The following is a 22,736-nucleotide window of genomic DNA, read 5'->3' as shown; positions in this document are numbered from 1 at the left end:
AACAATTACCGCAACGCCGATCCTCAGAAGTGACTATCCAAGCCCGACACAGGGCTTCCTTCTCATCCGATGACCACGGAGTGATTTTCCGTTTCGTCCTTCCGGTCGAAGCCGAACCCGACCCGTCCGTTGCAACTTGTTTTTTCCGGTGGACGCGTCTTCTTTGTCCCGTAGCTTCACCTTCTGGTTCTTGTGTCTCCGGAACTACAAAGTTAGGAGACGGTTGTATGTTGGATGGTTGAAAGCCGGATGATTGTTGCGACCCCGAATAAAACATCGCTTGGTCCGGTGCCGACCATAAATCGTCGTAACTGTAATCTGAATCTAGGTTTGTGTACCAATTTCCAGCCATGTTTTTAAAAAAAGGTTTCGAAGATAGGGTGATTTTGGTATGTGATATTGGTTTTGGGTGTGGTATGTGAGAATGGTTTTGGGTGTGGTATGTATTGGTTTATATAGAGGAATATATATGTGATATATAGAGGAAAAATTTTTTTTTTTTTAATACACATTAATATGAGCCAACGGCTCTATTCACGCTTCCCAAGCCTCCTTCACGCTACCCCCAGCCGCTACCCCTCTTGCGCCTGCCTCTTTTTCCGCGCTCGCGCCCCTCTCGCGCCTCGGTGGTGTGGTGCTCGCGCCCCGGGGCGCGAGCGGCTGTCCTCTTGCGCCCTTTCTCGCGCTCCACACCCCTCAGCCTAAGTATAAATCATAATACATGCTTGAATTTGGGCTGATAAAATATGAATTCAGCTCCCATTTGAATAACTTAAAAGACAAAAAAAAATTTATGGGGTGAGAGAGGCTCGAACTCTCGACCTCAGGATCACTCAAAATTTTGCTATGAGACCTACGCGCTAGCCAACTGCGCCACCACCCCATTTAACACCTAATACTTATCTGGTCAACATAATCTAGAGTCCTATTATTTCATTCACTTTATAACACCAGTGATAGGAGTTTTGTTTATATATATCTTTTCTTTATTCAAAACAGTGTTTTTATATGATTATTAATTTAATTAGTTAATTATTTGTTAGACTTGGTTTCAGTTTGCAAACAAATGTTGTACCTTTCTAGATTGATGAAATATGGTACGCTTCTTGTTGGTAAACAAGCTTTGACTTGGAATATTTCATGTGACATTACTTTAATTAATTAATATTATACTATTAATTGTTACGTATAAGTCTGAAAATTTCAAACAGCTGATTGTCAACTAAACACTGCATGGCATTTGACACGCATCCTCCGATTTGGTGCATTAGCTTGGTATCCTCCACACGCTGCAGTGCTCGGTTTTCTAGTTATGGGACAACAGTCGTTGATCTACAGTTTTGTTGCAAGAGGAACTGTGATTCTATCCGAATACACAGACTTCACTGGTAATTTTACCAAAATTGCTCATCAATGTCTTCAAAAGCTCCCTGCAACTAATAACAAGTTCGCATACAACTGCGACGGTCACACGTTTAACTACCTTGTTGAAGATGGATTCAGTGAGTCCAATCTGTATGTTATTATTTTGTCGTTGATCTGATAATGAGAATTAGGTTGTGATTTTGAAGTGTTAGTCGATTTAGTTCTTCATATTTTGTTATGTACTTTTAGATGCTTACATGAGCTCTGCGTCTAGGTTATTAGTTTTAATATGTGCTTCTAGGTAAGTTTGGCTTTGCGTACAAGTATTCTGGTTTTTATAGCATAATGATCCTGCTACTTGTAGAACTCGTTAGTTGGCCGGTGGGTGGGAACTAGCGATTAATCCGATTGGAGTTTTTATTAATGTTTTCAGTTTTATATATGCACATGCACATTTTTATATATATACACGCATTTTTATGTACATGTTTATATATGGAATCACCGGAAATTAGTTGGAAACTTCTTGAGTCTTCGGAAATTGGCAGGAAACCAAATTGCCAAAAATCGGCGGAATTAAGGTCCAACTACCGATTTTTCCAACACTGCTTGATCTGCTTCTTGTTGAAGAAATTAATTGCTATGTGTATTTGCTGTATTGTTGTTGCTTGGATGTGAATCATAATTTATATATGAATTCTTAAATTTACCAGCCTAAACTTGGAGGTAAAGAATAGATATTCATTTTCTATATTTGCATTTTGCACTAGTAAATTATTGAGATTTTGCTTTTTATAGCTTTCAGATATAAAGTGCTTATAAATTTGTAAACAATTGCAAGTTTTGCTTTAAATTGTTATCTACATCAATTCTTAGCATGGTTTTGGATTTTTCTGGTATTTAGTAATTGTAGGATTATGATATGAACTGTTCAATCATGTATAAATTTGTTATTGCGAAATACATCTGTTTGTAGTTTGACTAACATTATCTTCTCTATTTTTGAAGCATACTGCGTTGTTGCGGTTGAATCCATCGGCAGACAGGTTCCAATTGCATTTCTTGAGCGCATCAAGGACGACTTCACCAAGAAATATGGTGGTGGGAAAGCTGCAACGGCTGCAGCCAACAGCCTCAACCAAGAATTTGGGTATTGAATATTAATAACTGCGTCTTCTTTCGCATGTATTAACTATCAAGCCTGTTCTTATTTAATCACACAAACCTTTATTATCATTAGTCCCAAGTTGAAGGAACAGATGCAGTATTGTGTGGACCATCAAGAAGCGATCAGTAAGCTTACGAAGGTAAAGGCTCAGATTACAGAACTCACATGGGTCATGACGGAAACCATTGATAAGGTATGTCTAAATGAAATGCACAAAATTAACTCGTTTTTTGAATAATGGGCCATGAATACGATTGACATTTGGCACTCATGTTAGATACTTGACCGTGAAGAGAAGATTGATATTCTGGTGGATAAAACCGTGGACCTTCGCTCTCTGGTAAGTGAATGCAAATGTTATTATGTAGCTCGTTATTTATGTTAAATTATAAATCGTTATGTTTGCAGGCACAAGAGTTTAGGGAAAATAGTGATCAGATGAGGAGGAAAATGTGGTGGAAGAATATGAAGATATGCGGAGGCTTCAACTGTGCCAACTGAAGCGCGTTCACCAATTGAAAACACCTTGTCCTCTGTTCATTATTTTTTATCTTTTTCTTGTTTTTTTTTTCTAGATTGCATTTATCTACTTCATTATACGTTACGGTGTTTGTATAGATTGTACTTATATGGGTCTTTTGGTGTACATAACAGGAAAAATGCATTTGATTGGTTTTTGGTTTTATTTTTTTTGGCAAAATGCATGAAAACTTTATACAAATTGTCATTGTATGTACAATATACTTTCAAACATATTTGTTAATGTAACATACTTATGAAACGAAACTGTTTAATGCAAGACACTTGTAATATGTTATCAATCGTCTAGGTAATTTGGTGACACTGCAGTAACTAAGAAACAGTAGGTTACATTCAATAATATTTTTGAAATGTTTGTAATACATCAACTCATTAAGATAAATTGTGCTATCTTGATGCACATTAATTTGTCCCTTATTTTTTTGTGTATTGTTGACAGTCTGCTGTGATGAAGGAAATCATTTCTTTTTCATTTCATTTCACATGATATCAGAAGATGTAATTTCGGTATTGGTTTAATGCGATATCAAAATCCAAAAAGAACAAAAAAAAAATCACACATCTCTCACTTTACAATTAGAAAACAGAACCGAGGAAACTAAAACCCGAACCAACCAGTGTTTACAATCAAATTACAACACATCAATTTCCAAATTGTCAATCAACCTCACTTTCCCGAACCATGCTGCAACACACACCACAACCCCATTCGTAATCTCTTCAACTGCGTCTAGACTTTCTTGATCCACAATCTGCAACAAGCATAAATCCATGAGTTCAGCCAAAATAAAAAAAAAACAAAAACAAAAACAAAAAAACCTTATATAAATTACAGCACAGGTCAAATGAAATGCATCAAACTGTTTTAACAGATAGTAGTTAACCAAATAAGTAAGGTAATATTATGTTTGGTAGGGTGCTCAAGTGCTTAACGCCTAAGCAACTGGTTTGAATGAGGATTATTTAAGCTCACTTTGAATTTAAACTCGTAATCTCACCTCAACGTAATCTATTTTTCCACCTGCTGCTTCTATACTTTCCATCACTGATCGCCTCAATTCTCCAGCACTCTTTTCACCCTTATTAGCAGCCGATTTGGCTTCAAATAAAGCCCGGCTTATAGACAAAGCCTGCAGTTTTTAGAAAAACAGCTTAGATTCCATTTTAGTTTCTAACAATATGGTGCCCACATAATGAAAACATATAACCTTAAAAACAAATGGGACCCGACCTGTTCCCTTTTCTGTGGTGAAAGATGCACGTTGCGGTAGCTCATCGCTAGACCATCCTCCTCTCGCATCAACTCAGAACCAATCACTTTAACAGCAAAATCAAGATCTCGAACCTAAATGTACATTGTTCATTAAAAAAATCATAATTTTATCATAAAAATATTCTAGAACTAGGATGATAATCGTGTCCGCCCCGAACCTAAATGTAAATTTGTTCATTTTAAGAAATCCAAACCATATTTTGTTCGCTTAACCCTAACCCCCACACGTTTAAAATAGTGTAGCCCAAGCATGACCCGCTTGACTCAATTATTGAAGAAACACTAACCGGACCCCGGGCAGATTACTGGTAACCTGGGGGTTAGATAGATGTTTCCCACGAGGGGTTAGACCCTGAGAAGATGGTTCTTCTGATAACCTGCAAAACAGACACCGTGAGCTTGTCACTGAGAAGGGGGGGGGGTTCCTCCTTGTGACCACCCTCCGGCGTGAGAATCAGACTAGATTGCTCTTTAAATATAAATGTATATTAAGAGATTGCTAGAGCAGATATCAGGTATAATATGATGATACAAGATAAGATATGATGGTCATACCATTTGTGGTATTTATAGCCGAAGGTAGGTTTCCAAGGAGGTGTGGCCGGCTGCAACAGTGTTCCTGTTCCACCAACAGTGGCCTACGCACGTGCCCTGCTGGTAGTTGGTGGGTAGGCAGCGGCTGATAGTGACCAGGCCTGCTGTGTACTATTCCTTTTCCACCAACTGCCGGCTACGCACGTGGTATGGCAGTAGTTGGTGAGTAGGCAGCGGCTAATAGTGACATACAGTACAGGAGCATGCTGCTCGCCATACTGTTGTCAATAAGCTGTCGTATCTTTAGTCAGATCTTTTTCCCATACCTCGTCAGGTACAGTACAGAAGATCTTCCTGTGTCGTACGGACTGGCTTATTTGGGCGGGAGTATTCCCCCTCCCGCCCTTGTGCGGGATTGTTCCCGGCTTTGCTCATTCCTTCAGGTGACACCGAGTGATTGAGAGCTAAGTGCCTTGTGCGTGTAGCCTTGCTGCGCGGGTGGCCTTCCCTGATGGCTTGTATCCGAAGCTGCGGGAACAGGCGGAGTCCTTCACCATCGGGAGGCATTTCCTGCGGGAACAGCTTGCGTACTGCGCGTAAGGACGTCACGTCTCTGAGCATGGTTGGTCCTGCGGATCCAGTTGGTTTCTGCGCAGACGTCCCTCTTCAAGGTGAGTCTTGCGGGTCCAACTGGGCTCTGCTGGGACCTACCTCTTCAAGTCCCCCAAGTCCAATGTTCTTCTCATGAGTGTTTAATAAAGTGAGGTGAACTTTTGGACTTACGCAAAGGGTTTTTGAAAAGGGTTTTTTAAGGTTTTCCATGGGGATTCTTCCCGCGGAAGTCCTTGTCACTTGCAGAAATTCCCGAGTTTCCTGCTTGGTCTTTGGGTATGATGCGGGTAGGTCTGTAACCTCCTCGCCAGTCAGGAGCGTTGAGTCCTACTTGTGTGGATTCTCCATGAGGTTTTGGTCGTTTTGAACATAGTGATCAATTATGTTAAAACCACCAATTCCATCCTGGAGCTTCAAACAATGTAGTTCTCGACGTTCCCGCTATGCGGGGACGTTATTTCCGTTTCCGCAAGCATTGCCCAGAAGATCCTTCTTGGTTTCAATTCCCAGCGGAGCGCTAGGTATGTGAAGGGTTTTGCCTTAACACTGTACCCGCGCTCGTCTTACGGTTACTTTACTTCCAAGGTATTCTTGGCGTCAATTCCCTGCGGGTGCTAGGTATGTGAAGGGTTTTGCCTTTACACTGTACCCGCATCCGTCTTACGGTTACTTGTTTGCCAAGGTTTACTTGGCTTCAATTCCCTGCGGGTGCTAGGTATGTGAAGGGTTTTGCCTTAACACTGTACCCGCATCCGTCTTACGGTTACTTGTTTGCCAAGGTTTTCTTGGCTTCAATTCCCTGCGGGTGCTAGGTATGTGAAGGGTTTTGCCTTAACACTGTACCCGCATCCGTCTTACGGTTACTTGTTTGCCAAGGTTTTCTTGGCTTCAATTCCCTGCGGGTGCTAGGTATGTGAAGGGTTTTGCCTTAACACTGTACCCGCATCCGTCTTACGGTTACTTGTTTGCCAAGGTTTTCTTGGCTTCAATTCCCTGCGGGTGCTAATGTCAATTGTGAAACGAGTTGATGGGTAATACTCTAGTTGTAATTAGGGGTGTAAACGGGCCAAGCCGCTCAAGATCGGCTCGCAAAAATCATGAACTGAGCCGAGCTTAAATGAGCACGAGCTCGAGCTCAAGTCTAAAAACAAATTTGCTTAATAAACGAGCCCGAGCCAGCTCGCAAAGATTGAACCGATCCGAGCTTAAACAAGCTTGAGTCTAAAAACAAATTTGCTTAATAAGCGAGCTCGAGCTCAAATCTATAAACAAATTTGCTTAATAAACGAGCCCAAGCCAGCTCGCAAAATTCTTGAGCCGATCCAAGCTTAAACGAGCTCAAGTCTAAAAACAAATTTGCTTAATAAACGAGCTCGAGCTCAAATCTATAAACAAATTTGCTTAATAAACGAGCCCAAGCCAGCTCGCAAAAATCTTGAACCGATCCGAACTTAAACGAGTTCGAGCTCGAATCTAAAAACAAATTTGCTTACTAAACGAGCTGGAGCCAGCTGACAAAAATCTAGAACCGACCTGAGCTTAAACGAGCTCAATCCCGAATCTAAAAACTTTGCTTAATAACCAAGCCCGAGCCAACTCGCGAGCCTAAATGAGCATGAGTATTTTTATAGATATTGTTCCATACATTTATTTAAAAATGAAAAATTGTATACCTAATCATCATAACAATAACTAAACAATATATATTATGTTATATATAAATTAACTAGTAAACAAAAAACTAGCCAAGTCTGAGCCGAGCCGAACTCGAGCTTTAGAAATCTACTCAAGCTTAAAAACTAAAAAAGCTACTTGGGCTCGGCTTGTGTCATTTACATCCCTAGTTGTAATTGTGCTAATTAGGTAATGGGCCAGTCAGTTTAACGAGATGGGTTGACCTGTTTAACCCGTTGAATCAAAAAGATTAACCCGAACACGAACTGACCATTCGTAGAATAATCCGCCACTGCTGATAATCCTTCTTTCCGAAAACCGCAACGTCCGGTTCAACAATATTAAACAGCTTGGCGACGACAGTAGCCACCCCTCTTAAAAACACCGGCCTACTCTTGCCACACAAACCCTTCTCCAAACCCTCAACCCGAACCCACGTCTCATGCCTTGTTTCACCCTCCAAACACGACACCGTTTCACCTCTTTTATTATTATTATTATTATCTGTCACACCTGATTGCCTACTCTCAACGCCATAATCGTATAAGTTGTGTGGATTGAAGACGACATCAACGCCACCGATGGATTTGAGTTTCTGAATGTCGCCGTGGAAGTCAGAAGGGTAGGTTGAGAGGTCTTCGGTGACGGCGAACTGGGACGTAGATTGAAACGACGACGTGTTGGGTGTGTTTTTGAGCTTCGGTGATGAGGGAGAGGTGGCCGTGGTGGTTGGGACTAGTCCGATTGTTTTGCCTTGGGATCGGATTGAGCGGGACCAGGTTCTCATTTCGTCTTTGGTTCTGATGATTTTGGTGGGAATTGAGCAGGTGAACACGACGCTGAGAATTTAGATTGGGTGGTGTTCTGAAAGACGGCGTGATAATAATAATAATTGTGATGTGATGGATAGGATTTCATGTTCAGGGCACGTTAAGCGAGGCGAACGGCCGTGACCACTCATAAATATTAATGGTAGGAATCAAACCTGAATAACATTGAACGTAAAGTAGTCTCTCTCATACCACTTTATTGCGAGCTTATTGGTTGGTTTTGTAAATTAGCAAACCTAGATTAAAAGGTTTTAAATTTTATTATTATTTTTATGTTGATTTAATCTAAATTACATGTTTTTTATAAAAGAATATTATATTTCAATAATTCACCTGTCAATTGTTGGCCACAGGTCTAATCAAATGAAAGATTAATGTGGGCTCGGTGGTACATAGGTTATGTGGTGAAGAAGAAGATCTCCTAGTCTCGTATCATTTTGCCACTTTGATATGGCAATTCATAAGCAATTGGCTTCAAGACCTCCCAATCCTTGCTTTATCGGTGTGGGACCTTCTTACGGTGCACGAGTCTAGCAACCTTGAACATTGGAAGAAAATGTGTTTCAAAAGATTATCCTCTTGCGGCTTGTTGGTGTATTTGAAAATCAAGAAACAAAGTTGTCTTTGAAAACAAACTGGAAAGCTTGAGTAAAACTTTGGACGACATTAAGTCTTTAGTTACCTTCGGATCAAGAGTCGCTCTCCTTTAATTAGTATTTCATGGCATGATTGGTGTAAGTTTTTGTTGTAATTTTCGGTTCTTCTTTGTTGTTTTTTTGTTCCTAGCGTTTCGCTAGTGGTTTAATGAAAGTTGTCGTTCCAAAAATGTAACGTCCGTAAATTTTGGTAAAAAGGGGTATGCCTAACAAAGCTTGTATATTCTCGGGATTTATCCGGCATTCCTCGGAGACCTTCTCGTCATTCCCATAAGCTAAATTTATTAATTTCCGTTCCAAGTTGTTGCACCTTTCGTAGTTGAGGGGATAAAATATTAATTATTATATCATAACAAGAAAAAAAAACCCTAGCCCCCCACCATAATTCTGATCGGCAGCAGCTAGGGGAGGCTCCTCCTCGATTTCCGTGTAGATTCCAGCCATTCTCCGGCCTCCCGAGTCTAATTCAAGGTCGGTTATATCTTAGTATAACTCTTTTTCACCCTTAAACCCTTTGTTGAACACGTTAGGGTTGAGTTTTGATTATAACAATTTCTGACAGATTCGTACTCGTTTATTGCTCGCTCTGTAACTCGATGAAAATATATTTTTTTTGATCGATTCTTGTTTCTATGATGTTCTACTTTGAGTCTAGTTTCCAGAAAGGTATAATATGTAATTTTTGGACGATATTTGAATACTTTTTATAAGATAGAGTGTCAAAGCTGATGCGGGATGACAGATTCTGGTCTGTCTTCCCGACATCATAACCCTTTTTTGACAAGTCTAAATTGGTTGGTTCAACTTCTGGAAGTTAGTATTTTAAGTTAAGAACCAAACCCAATTGGAATCTTTTAATTTGGCTGGGTAATGATTTTTATAAAAATAAAACCATTTTGTTGCGCACTGAAATAGCTGCACATACCTTTCTGTGTTGGAGGAATTTTTATGATTTTTGTGTCCACTAGAAAAATATAATAAAAATATTTTTATAAATCTAAGACATTTATAAAAGTCCGGTAAAAATTTAATAATTTATTTCAAAGGTTATCCTATGTAATTAAATGCATCTTTGCATGCTAAAATCTGCACGTTTTACTTGTTATTGATCGATAAGTTCGTTTTAGGCTTAACCGGTGGATGTTCAATTGTGATCGTGTCGGGGCTGTTTGAAGTGACTTTTTGCACCAACATCTTCCTAGGTATGTCTAGTATTACATACTTTAAAATCATGTCCTTTAGTGTTCGTTTGATTGGTTAACTAGTTGTAGTTTGAAAGATTGTTTTCGGTTGGCTAGAATAGTGTTTTGTTGCGTTTAACGCGAGGGATGAAGTAAGTGATGACCAATTCAGTTCGGATAATTTCGGGTTAATGTACGGGCTGTTGGAAAATGATTTTTATGGGTATTGGGGCTGAATTGGTTGTCGGTTACTCAAACGGGTCGGTACAACGCGCATTCGCGTTTATTGATTAGTTGGTGCGTTGTGCTTCGAGTTACCGACCCATTTGACTCGTATAGCGTCATGTGGACTTGTTGGCTGTGAAATTATCATAACGGGTCCACACGGGGCTGAGTTGGATGTTAATTGCCTAAACAACTCTTAAACGCGCATACTAGTCCCATCTAGTGCTTCCAGGGGTAATTTGGGAATTATTTATTCCCGGGAGTATCTAAGGGTTGTTTTGGCGTATACAAGGCCTCGGGGGCTGTTATAATTGAACTTATTGAGGTCGAGGCTTTAGGTGACTCAAACCATGTTTGAACGCCTCGTAGGATAAACGAGTCATCTCGATGTCAATAGTATTTATTGTATGTAAACCGACAGGAGTTTGAGTTGTGGGGCTATGTAGGGATCCTCTAGCTTGTGGTGAAATCATACCTTGTGTCAGGTGAGTTTATGATGCCCTTTTTTAACTCTTTTTATGTAAGGCCCCGTTACCGGTAGCCCTACTTTCGTGTTGGATTTACTCATAAACACAGTTCTAAATATCAGAGTTAATTTAAAACTTTACGCGGAATATAAAACTTTCATAAAACATTACATAATTCATAACTTGTCTCAAAACATCCTTTGTCTTTCAACATTAAAGCATTAAAATTAAAACATCATAAGTCTTCAGATGCCAGGCTCTTATTCTTCTGCCATGTGTCCCCCACTCAAGCCAGCTGTCTCATCCTACTCACCTGCGTGCATACTAAAAGTCAGCTACGCTGAGTGAGTTCTAGTTAATCATACGTTATACAATACACAATAAATTATATTCTTTCATTCAAACTTTCATACTTTCTTACTTCCACATCTTACGTTATAAAGAGCATTACGCCCTGCATTCCTCGAGTATTATTAGGGCTCGGTACCCTCCTTCCTCGAGTATTATTAGGGTTCGGTACCCTCCTTCCTCGAGTATTATTAGGGCTCGGTACCCTCTTTCCTCGAGTATTATTAGGGCTCGGTACCCTCTTTCCTCGACTATTAGTAGGGTTCGGTTCCCTAGTTCTCGAATATTAGCAGGGTTCGATTCCCTCTTTGTTACCATACAACCATACTTTCCTTCTTTTATTAACTTTATCACATTCATACACATAAGCATACATATCATACTTACCTTATTCTTAGCGCTGCAACCTGACAGTACGTGCAATATCCGAAGATCGTTCACGTACCGTCAAGCAATCATTCATATTTATCACATATATCACATATGGCATACACTTATCACTTAGGATAAATGTATTAACAAACACATCGAGTATGCACACAGCCCCGAAAACATAACAAGGAATGGGGCTAGAAACTCACCTGAATCCTGTTACGCTCTCCGTTAATAGTTATTCCCTTCTTGAGCTGTGCACGGCTAACTGTATAATATTTACACGTATCAATTAACTACTACTACTCATGTTGTATTTCTATCTTTATATGACCCACAACGAACGGGGGTCCGGGGGCAGCGCCCCTGGTAGCGGGGTCTAGGGGCGGCAGCCCCTAGCAGGGTCCAAGGGGCAGAGCCCCTGGCTGGGGTCGAGCTGCCAGGTCAGCTTGGAAAAATTTTATTTACAATAACTGTCTTAACACATTTTCCATTAGGTTTTTAATTTATTTTCTAAGCGAACTTAACTTTAGGCGAAGTTACCATTTAGGCGAACTTGGCTTTAGGTGAAGTTACCATTTAGGCGAACTTGGCTTTAGGCGAAGTTGCCATCAGGCGAACTTTGCTTCAGGCGAAGTTGTCAGCAGGCGAACTTGACCTCAGGCGAAGTTACCAGTTAGGCGAACTTAGCTTTACAGCGAAGTTGCCATCAGGCGAACTTAGCTTGCAGGCGAAGTTCATCAGGCGAACTTGGCTTGCAGGCGAAGTTCATCGCTTTGAAGGCGAAGTTGCCCAGTTACAGGCGAAGTTTCCCAGATCAGCCGCTGTTTGGTTTCTAACCAGCTTTTTGGGCGATTTTAACACCCTTGTTATGGTTCAACATCACCCACTACGCTTCCCGACCATTTTCGGTCATATCTACGCTAAAAAGCTTGGATCTTTAAACTTCAAAGATCAAGAATCATACCTTTTTGGGCTTGTTTGGATCTCGTTTACTTGCTAGCACACTAATTGCTCTCTCTCGGACCTGCCCGATTCTTCCCTTGGCTCGGCCGGCCGGCGAAGTTAGTGTGGTATGTGTGTGTTTTGGAAGTGTGAAAGGATAAGATGGAAATGAAGATATTTTGGGTTTAGGGGATATTTATATCCCTTAGATCCCATTCTCATTTAACCCATCTTAATTAATCCAAGTCCATGGTCCGCTCCTTCCCCGACATTAATCAATTACGCGAAATCACTAAACATAACTTCCTTTATTCATCATTAAAATTTTAGGATGTTACATTTTACGTTTTGGGCTGGCATACACACTCAATTACAGTTTTACCCGATTTTACTTGTTAAAATAATTTGAAGGTCATTGTATTGTTTTGATAATGTTTGTGCAATTATGAAAATCAAGTGTGAGTTACATTCTGTGCCTTAGGATATTTTAGACTCGTTTGGTCATACATTCCTTAAGGTTATATACCTGATTATGGTCTAGACTCGATGATGTTAATAGGCTTGGTAGTAATTGAATACGAGTAGACCTATTTACTTAGTTCATGTCTTGGACTGATTATTATATATTACCTTATGGCCCATAGGCTTACTTGTAATATGGTATGTTTTGGGATGATATATATATATATATATATATATATATATATATATATATATATATATATGTATATATGTATGTATGTATGTGCATGTGTTATCCGATGGCCTATGAGTAGGGATGTTAGTCAGCCATTCGTGACTAAGGATGGCTTACTTACGATATGGTATATTTTGGGATTATATATATATATATATATATATATATATATATATATATGTATGAGTATGTGTTACCTTATAGCCTACGGTTGTATGATGACATTTAGTTTCTTGTGACTAAGAATGATGTGAGTAGGCTTATTGATGTGTGTGTGCATGGTGATTACGGCCGGGTCAAATATATTACTCGGGTTTTCAAATCTCGTGGTGGAGAGGCCCGCGTGGCGTGATCATCATTTTGGCGGGTCAAATATATTATTCGGGTTTTAAAATCCCGTGGTGAAGAGGCCCGTTGTATGTTAAACCGTGATCGGGTCAAATATATTACTCGGGTTGTACTCGTGGTGGAGAGGCTCGTATCACGTGTTTGGATGTGTAAGCCGTGGCTAGTCAAATATATTACTCGGGTTTGACTCGTGGTGGAGAGGCTCGTGTCACGTGCTTAGGTCTTACCGCGTCCGGGTCAAATATATTACTCGAGTCTTGACTCGTGGTGGAGAGACCCGTGTACGTGTGTTCGACGATGAATGTATTATTTGGTGAACTATATTTATTTATTTTATTATTATCTTCTCTGCTGTTTAGAACTATAACTTTGAAATAAAGTATGAATTATTGTTTATGAAAACTCGAACTCACTCAGCTCTAGCTGACTTTGTGTGTATGTTAGATTGATTTTCATGTTAAGAAGTGGATGTTACCGCTTGGACGTGTTGGACGCTACTCGGAGTTGAAGGCATTTCTAGTCGAGGACTTCTAATAAAACAAAACATTTTATTTTATTTTAACTTTGGGAATATGCCCCCGTTTTCTGGGGTTTTTGATACTGGTTAATTTCCGCTGTTTATTACTCTGAATTGGTTTGAATAAAACAAATTGCTTTGGTTTTAAATTTTTGTGAATTTTGGACATGATTACCAACTGTAGGATTCCCGGGGTTCGGGGTCTTACAAAAAAAGAAAAACCGGTGACCACTATAAATCCCTACTAGCAATTTGCCTATTGAGTCACTGGCAATCTTAACTTTCAGTTTTGTTACCAATAACAAATCATTAACTTTATCAAGAAAGAAAGGTGAACACATCTGGTGAGCAAGGAAATATATCACTTCAATGCCCCAAACTGACAAACATAAATCACACCACTTAGAGTGTTGTTGTCGGAAACAATCTTAAAGGCCTATGGTCTCTGGGAAACAATTGATATCAAAGAGATATGTATGAAAAGGAAGTACCCATGACAAAAGCAACGATCTTACAAACATTACTAGAAGACGTGTTAATGCAAATTGCACAATACTCAACTACATAGGAAGTTTAGGACTCGATTAAAGTTCAATACCCTGGAGCATAAATGGTTCAAAAAACATGACTACAAGCGAATTAGAGACTCTAAAAATGAACGATTATGAAACTGTGACAAGCTAGTTAGGTAACATAAGATCCAAGTTCAAAAGTCTTGGTACTTTCTTGAAAGATAAGACAGTAGTAAGAAAATTACTTACTCCAGTTCCAAAGAAGTTCCTATCGATTGTAGTAACTATCGAACAATAATCTGAAATATATTATTAAAGCAATGTAAGTAATTTTTCTATAAATGAAGAATTAAGAATAGAAGTTAACCATGTTTCCAATCTTATTAAACAGATCTGCAAATTTTTAAAGTAATTTTTTTTTATAAAATTGGATTATATTAAATTGCCGTATTAATTGTTTATTGGATTACATCGAAACAGAAGACAAGCGGGCAACAAGCTACGCCGCTACCCCTTTTTAAAATTATTCTTTGAATATGTTTAATTAACTTAATAATAACTTCAAAATCAAATCCAGTAATTTAAACTAAGAAAACTTTAGCACACAAATATTTATTACAGCCTAATCTTCTTATTATGTTTGTAACAAAATATGTCACCTAGTCGTTGTAGTATAGTGGTAAGTATTCCTGCCTGTCACGCAGGTGACCCGGGTTCGATCCCCGGCAATGGCGCTTTTATTTTTACTCATCTGAATGTCATATTATCATTAAACTAGGGGTGGCAATCTTGACCCAAACTATTTTAAATGGGTCAATTTGGGTTGTTTTAAAAATCATATGGGTTGGTTTGGGTCACAGATTTTAATAAGATCGGTCAAAATGGGTTACTTAAAATTCCACCTTTTTATTTTCGGGCCAAAATGGGTCGACAAATTTAAATAAATGGGTCCATTTGGGTTAGTGTTTTAAGGAAATATGGTAAGCTTGGGTTGAAACGGGATTTTGATTGGAACGAGTTCGGTTTAGGTTTCGAGCCGACATGAGCTTTCGCACTGGACGGGTTGGGTTTTGGTATCCTTTGTTTCTTTTTGGTCGGTTTCAGAGCACTGAACGGGTTGGGTTTCGGTTTCTTTTGTTTGTTTTTGGTCGGTTTCGGATTCGTTTTCGGCTTTTTGTTTCATTCTTGTCTGTTATTTCAGTTTCATTTCTGTTCTGTTTCAGTTTTTAGTTTCGTTTAGGTCGATTTTTTCGGTTTTGATTAATTCGGTTCGTTTTTGGTTTATGTTTCGTTTCCGTCGGCTTTCGGTTTCAGTTCATTTCTTGGGTTTTGTTTTTTTTTTTTTAAGAACGAGAGTAAAGACGCAAACGTTTTAGTTTTTTTACATTTTTCGTTTTTGATTTATATTTTGAGTTATGATTTTTTTATTATTTTTTTAGAATTTTTTTGGGAGGGGTTTATAAAACCCCTCCCAAAAAAATTCTAAAAAAATAATAAAAAAATCATAACTCAAAATATAAATCAAAAACGAAAAATGTAAAAAAACTAAAACGTTTGCGTCTTTACCCTCGTTCTTAAAAAAAAAAACCGATCCGACCCGTTTTGACCCATTCCGACCTTGACCCATTCCGACCCGGACCCGTTCTGACCAAAACCTTTTGACCCTAACCCGTTCCGAGCTGAACCAAAACAACCCTTTTTTTAGTTGACCCATTCCGACCCTAACCCGTTTCGATCCTAACCCGTTCCGACCCATGACCCGTTTCGACCCAACCCAACCCATTTGCCACCCTACATTAAACCAACCTGAGTTTGAAACTAATCGACACAGTTGATGTTAATAAAGCATTAAGCACAGTGACTTAAAACATCCTTTACTTTCTATCATTCTATGTTATATTATTATATGTATGATGTATCCAACCAATATACTTGATCGAGCTCTCAAGTATAATCATATTTGATGTACGAGGCTATGCTCGAGCTCTTTTTAGCTTGGTTCGGTTCACTGTTTAGTAGACTGTAGATCGGTCTTGATAGCTCACAAACAACTCGACTTCCTTGCACAGTTGTAAGTGATTTGTAAACTAGCTATCGTTTTTGGCATATCTTACTTGAACTTCCACATAATTTCACTGTGTAATGTGACAATCGCAAGACTATTTAATCTATTTCTGTAAAAAACCTTGATTTATTATTTCAAACAATCGATTTAGGCTTACAGAGACAAATGAGGGTTACAATAAGAAAACAATCAAAGAAGCTTTTACAGATTGATCATTGTAAAATAAGAGTGAAATACAAGCAAAGCTTTTACCCATATTCTTCTCTTGATATCACTGTTTTAACATGGTATCAGATCGGTAAATGATCCTAGGATCAATTCATATCCTCTTGCTCTTCATCTACATATTCTCCTCATTACTCACCTCAAATCGCCATGACGAGCGACAGCAGCCTAATCAATAATGATGTCCTTTCAACCCAAATCGCAAACCTCTTGAATGGCCTCAATCTCCAAAACCAGAACCTTCATAACCAAACCCAAAAACAAACCCTTTCTGATAGCCTAAAAATAAGCCTCAAACTTAACAACCAAAACTATGCCCTTCGGGCACGAATGATTCGTGTAGCAATTGGTGGAAAATCAAAGGCACTCTTGAGCCCAGCACCACCAAACCCAACTGACGAGAAGTACAAACAGTGGGAACAAGATGATCTCGTGGTATTCTCATGGCTCATACAAAATATCAAACCGTCACTTCCCACAGCCAAATCGTTGTGGATGCCCTCGTTGTCACATATAGTAGCGGGAAAGACAAATTGCAGACCTTTGTTAAAGCTAGCGAAATAATGTACCTCTTGAAGATTTTTGGATTGTGATGCAAGGTGTGTGCTGCCGATATTGCAACTTACAACAACATTAGAGCAGAACAGAAACTTCTTAATGCCCTAGACAAACAATATTATGATCCAATTAAACGAGAGGGATCCCTTACCTTCCGCTGAAACGGCGGTCAGACCACAAGACAAGTGGGTCATCATCCCGAATTGATAAATCTAGCTTCAAGTGTAGTCACCGTGGGATGGTAAAGTAGACGAAAGATCAATGTTTTAAGCTCGTCGGAATGGTGGAACGATGGGCACAAGAAAGGCGTTAAAGTTGGGGGCCACCATGAGCAACTCTGGAAATAGTAGTGATCACCCGAAACCGGCTAGCAGAGATGGAGGATTTGGGGGGATTGCCAGTGCAAATAATTTGAACATATGGATTCAACCCCTTCAATTTTAAATCCTTTGTTTTTTTCCCCTCAAGTGCTAGAATTGCTAACCAACACTCCACGTAATCTTTTTTTAAATAATAATATTACCTCAGATATGAAAGAGGTAGTTTTTGAAAATAATTCAATTGAACAAAATATTGGAAAAGCTAATACGGCAAATATTGGGGAAATAACTAATAAACCTTGGATATTCGATTACGGTGCAACGGATACTATGACGTTTGAATTATCGGATTCGGTTTCAAAATCCAAACCACGAAAAAATCACATTCAAACGGCTAATAGTGAAGTGGTCCCCGTTCAAGCAGGTGGAGCCATTGAAATTTCACCTACCTTAAAACTTTTCAATTGTCTTTACATTCCTTCATTATCACATAAACTGCTATAAATCAGTCATGTGACAAAGGAATTAAATTGCACGGTTCTTATGCATCAAACCTTTTGCATTCTACAGGACATCAGGACGGGGGTGATCATTGGGCGTGGCATGAATGCCAAGGGTTGTATTATGTGGATGAAGTGACTCAACAAAGTGGTACTGTGATGCTAGTGCATGGAACTATGGTTAGGGAAGCTTGGTTGTGGCATAGAAGGTTGGGGCACCCCTCCATCGGTTATTTGCATTTATTATTTCCAAAACTTTTTCCATTAAATAAGAAATTGAATTGTGAACCATGTTCATTGGCTAAAAGCCATAGACATACTTTTAGTCCAAATAACACAAGAGTTGATTTACCTTTCTCATTAATTCATTCCGATGTGTGGGGTCCATCAAAGGTTGTTGGGGGTAAAATTTTCGTTTTTTCCTTCTCTTTGTTGATGATTGCACTCGTATGACATGGATTTATTTTTTAAAACACAAATATGAAGTCGTCAATAAATTCATCACGTTTTATGCGATGATTCAAACACAATTTCAACAAAATATTAGGGTCTTACGATCAGATAACAGAGGAGAATATATTAACGCTTCCATGACACAATTTTGTCAAACAAAAAGAATAGTTCACCAAACTTCTTGCTCACACACCCCTGAACAAAATGGTGTTGTCGAACAGAAAAACCGTATTCTCCTAGAAATAACTCATGCTCTTCTTATCGAATCTCGAGTTCCTAAGACCTTCTGGCCCGATGTTGTTGCTACAACAGCTTATCTTATTAACCGACTACCAACAAAAACTCTTAATCTAAAAACTCCTCTTTAAACCCTATCAGAATTCACTAAACTTCCACCCGCTCTTACCTTAGAACCACGAATCTTTGGGTGCTCTACCTTTGTGCACATACCAAAAACTAATCGAACCAAACTTGACCCGTGTGCTGAAAAATGTGTATTCGTGGGCTATGGAATTAATCAGAAAGGATATCGATGTTATATTCCAAAAAGGCGTTACATGTACACTACCATGAATTGTGGTTTCCTTGAAACATAATTTTTTTACAATTCCCAACACAATGGTCAGGGGGATAGTGAGGATGATGACACATTGAGTTGGTTGACTTGGATACCATCATCAGAAGAAGTTAATCACAGTACCCAAGATGAGTCACCAAGTTCCCAACAGCAACCCATGGAACCATTGATTAGGGTCACAGAACAAGACACCCCCAACCTGGCGTCAGAGGTAAGCAATTCTGAAATCCATGAGAATAATCAATATAATGAATCTAATGAGACCTTTGCAGAGACAGCTAAACAAGTTGAACCTCATCGGAATATTGACGAGACGACAACCGAACAAGTTGAAACAATACAAGAAAGATCAACACAAGAGATGACAACTGAAAAATATGAGTTACCACCAAGAATTAACAGAGGGGTTCCACCAAAACGATATTCTCTAGAAAAGCAGTCTAAGACTTCTAGGTATCCTATGGCAAACATAGCTGATAGAAACTTGACCAAAGAAGCTAAAGCGTTCAATTCATCACTGTATTCGGAACAAATTCCAACCACTGTTGAACAAGCCTTGAAATCGAAAAACTGGGAAAATGCGATGAAAGCAGAGATGGAGGCGCTAATGAAGAACAACACATGGAAAAAATGTATCCTTCCAGAAGGAATGAAACCCGTGGGATGTCGATGGGTCTTTACAATCAAACATAAACCAGACGGAAGTATTGAAAGATACAAAGCACGATTGGTAGCTAAAGGATATACACAGACATTCGGAATTGATTACTCAGAAACGTTCTCACCGGTGGCTAAAATCAATACTATCCAAGTATTACTTTCTATAGCCGCAAACGAAGGGTGGCCACTGCATCAATTTGATGTAAAGAATGCATTTCTCCATGGAGAACTGGAAGAGGAAGTATATATGGTAGCCCCGCCTTGATTTACAGAGGGCTTCAAGACAAGAGAAGTATGCCAGTTAAAGAAGTCTCTTTATGGACTTAAGCACCTCGAGCTTGGTTTGGTAGATTTACTCTATCAATGAAAAAATACGGCTTTCGACAAAGCAACTCTGACCATACTTTATTTCTTAAACGAAGAGGTAAACTTACAACTTGTTTAATTATATATGTTGATGACATAATCATTACAGGAAACGATGAGGATGAGATGAAGAAGTTGAAGAATTGCTTGTTCTCCGAGTTTGAAATGAAGGACTTGGGAAGGCTTAAGTACTTCCTTGGAATTGAAGATTGAGGTCTAAACAAGGGAATGATTGCACGAGGTCTGATTGATTATAAGGCTTAAGTACTTTCAGAAGAAGTATATTCTTGACCTCCTAGCCGAGACGGGAATGATTGATTGTACGCCTAGTGGGTAAATTGATATACCTTTCGCACACTCGTCCAGACATTGCATACGCGGATGGAGTTGTCAGCAAATTTATGCATCGACCGCAAGTAACTCACATGGAAGCAGTATGGAGGATTATAAGATATCTCAAAGAAATAGCGGGACATCGCGTTCTCTTTCAACCAAATAAACACCTGATGAAGATCCAACTATATACTGATGCAGACTGGGCAGGAGATAAAGAAGATCGAAGATCAACGTCAGGATACTTTACTCTAGTTGGTGGAAATCTGGTCACGTGGAGAAGCAAAAAACAAAAGGTGGTAGCATTATCCAGTGCCGAAGCTGAATTCCGAGGGATTGCACGAGGTCTGACAGAGGTACTATGGATACGAAAACTTCTGAAAGAGATCGGGTTTCCCCAAACTGAAGCTAGTAAGATCATGTGTGATAACAAGGCTACTATACAAATCTCAGAAAATCCTGTCCAACACGATCGTACAAAGCATGTGGAAGTTGATAGGAACATTATCAAAGAAAACCTTGAAACAGGAATTATAGAGCTACCGTTCGTTCGATCAGAAGATCAGTTAGCTGATATGTTAATAAAGGCTGTGAACGAAAGAATTTTTAACAATTGTCTTGACAAGTTGAGTATCGGAGACCCCACTACTCAACTTGAGGGGGAATGTTAGAAAAGGAAAAAAAATAATTTAGAGAAATTGGTGGGATCAACTTTTAACATCATATCCTATTCCTTTTTAGAGTCAATCACAACGGCTCCTTGCACCAATATTATAGCTGCATATTAGTTTTCTTTAATTGTATATTTCCATGATTAGCATATTCTTCCAACTATTTATCTTGTAGTTTGATCATTGTAAACTAAGAGTGAAATACAAGCAAAGCTTTTATCCATATTCTTCTCTTGATATCACTGTTTTAACACTTGTAATATACTAGTAATTTAACACATGTATTTTAATTTACTAAAAATTTTACTTCTTATTACTACATTTTTTATTGAACTTAGTTTAAAATGTCTAGATTTTTAAACTTTTATCATTATTATATTATTTTTTATTTACATTACTAACAAAATTATCATACACTAGCATAGTTAGAAATATATAAATACTATGACCTCTGGTTACAAATTTCTGGTTCTGTCAATGAAGATAGTGGACGATGGATTTGAAGAAGGGTATGGTGGGGTTTAGGGTAGTGGAGGATTGGGTTAGGTTAGGTCATGGAGGGATACGCACGCGGGTGATTTGGCCGAAATAACATTATAGCAATGCAAGAAAACCTTAAATAAAAAGTTTGTAAGTTATGCTCCGTCACTTATAAGAATAAAGAACAGTATTTGTCTCACAAACAAAAGTTGCCAAACTATATATAGGAAATTGTAATGTATTTCAGCTTGATGATGATCAAGAAGAACAATAGAAAAATACATAATCTGATTTTAGGTGAACACAAAATTGAACAAGATTAGGATTACTCTTAGTATTGTTAGTGGTTTATTAGAATTACATGTTTAAGCTTAGAATTATATGCTAATTATTTGGAATTTTTGCATTTAGGGGTTATTGGCAATTTTTAAGAAAGAAAAAGAAAGACAACCAATTTAGGATTATCACATTTTTTTATGTGACCCAACCCGACCCAACCCGCAAACCATGACACCTGTTAGTAATAAAGCTAAGCATCGGGAAATACCGAAATCATAGGTAAAAATTCCTAACTTCACCAGTATCCCACCCTCACCTTTTTTCTTCGATCACCAACATTGTAAGTCTAAATAAAAATGATGTTATCATATTTAGCACTTTAGTTGATGGATTTTAAAAAGCATCTTGATTTTTGAAAACTATATCACCTCTAAATATTTTATTAGACAAATTTGTAGACTTGTCAGAAACATGAGTCAACTTATGTTGGTTGGGGATTTGATATCCGAATATGACGTCTGATCATCAGTTAACACCTACAATTGCATACACCCTTTCAAAAGCAAAAAATATAAATTAGTTGGACATGTTAAAACATTTTGATTAGCTTATAAAATTGGAGTATATTCCTATTTTCAAATACTATGGCTGGCAATATCATGGTGTTTTGGATAATGTGTTCTTTTTATGATAAGAGGATTTCTAAGTCTCATGCTGAAGAAAATTGTAAACTAATAGAGCGTACGTGTTAGCAATAGCCGTTAGAAAAACTAAAGATTAAATATATCTATTAAAACCATATACTTACTCATCTTTACATTTTGATAAAATTATTGTTTGTGTCCCTGTGGTTTTAAGATTGAGACACAATGAGTCCCTAAAAATTTTTTTGAACTGGTTGAATCCCCGTAGTTTCAGAAACGAACAATTTAAGTCCCTGTGATTTCAATAAAATGAAAGTTTACCCTGAAAGTTAAGTAGCGAT

The 22,736-nt window shown here is 38.4% G+C and overlaps 1 protein-coding gene, 2 non-coding genes and 1 pseudogene across 4 annotated transcripts; 2 read left to right on the top strand and 2 right to left on the bottom strand.

Annotated features, from left to right (window-relative positions):
- Positions 1 to 794: 794 nt before the first annotated feature.
- Positions 795 to 883, bottom strand: TRNAM-CAU (transfer RNA methionine (anticodon CAU)). The gene is given in 2 exon segments: positions 795 to 830; positions 846 to 883. It is a non-coding gene; the product is annotated as a tRNA-Met (tRNA).
- A 429-nt stretch (positions 884 to 1,312) lies between these two features.
- LOC143590813 (vesicle-associated membrane protein 722-like) lies at positions 1,313 to 3,034 on the top strand. The gene is made up of 5 exons (XM_077071179.1): positions 1,313 to 1,502; positions 2,374 to 2,515; positions 2,606 to 2,726; positions 2,811 to 2,873; positions 2,942 to 3,034. The coding sequence occupies exons 1-5, from the start codon at positions 1,313 to 1,315 to the stop codon at positions 3,032 to 3,034; spliced, it is 609 nt and encodes a 202-aa protein (XP_076927294.1).
- A 616-nt stretch (positions 3,035 to 3,650) lies between these two features.
- On the bottom strand, positions 3,651 to 9,096 carry LOC143590812 (pantoate--beta-alanine ligase-like; annotated as a pseudogene). Its single transcript, XR_013145550.1, has 5 exons — positions 9,020 to 9,096; positions 7,438 to 8,005; positions 4,305 to 4,418; positions 4,072 to 4,203; positions 3,651 to 3,825 (listed from the first exon to the last, which is right to left on the bottom strand). The product of XR_013145550.1 is annotated as a pantoate--beta-alanine ligase-like (transcript).
- Positions 9,097 to 14,926: 5,830 nt separating this feature from the next.
- TRNAD-GUC (transfer RNA aspartic acid (anticodon GUC)) lies at positions 14,927 to 14,998 on the top strand. Its single transcript has one exon. It is a non-coding gene; the product is annotated as a tRNA-Asp (tRNA).
- Positions 14,999 to 22,736: the final 7,738 nt, after the last annotated feature.

The sequence above is a fragment of the Bidens hawaiensis genome, unplaced genomic scaffold (assembly GCF_021521415.1).
Source record: "Bidens hawaiensis isolate Kalapana, Puna unplaced genomic scaffold, B.hawaiensis_p1.1 tig00039005_1, whole genome shotgun sequence".
NCBI lineage: Eukaryota > Viridiplantae > Streptophyta > Magnoliopsida > Asterales > Asteraceae > Bidens > Bidens hawaiensis.
This window is presented reverse-complemented; position numbering and strand designations above follow the sequence as displayed.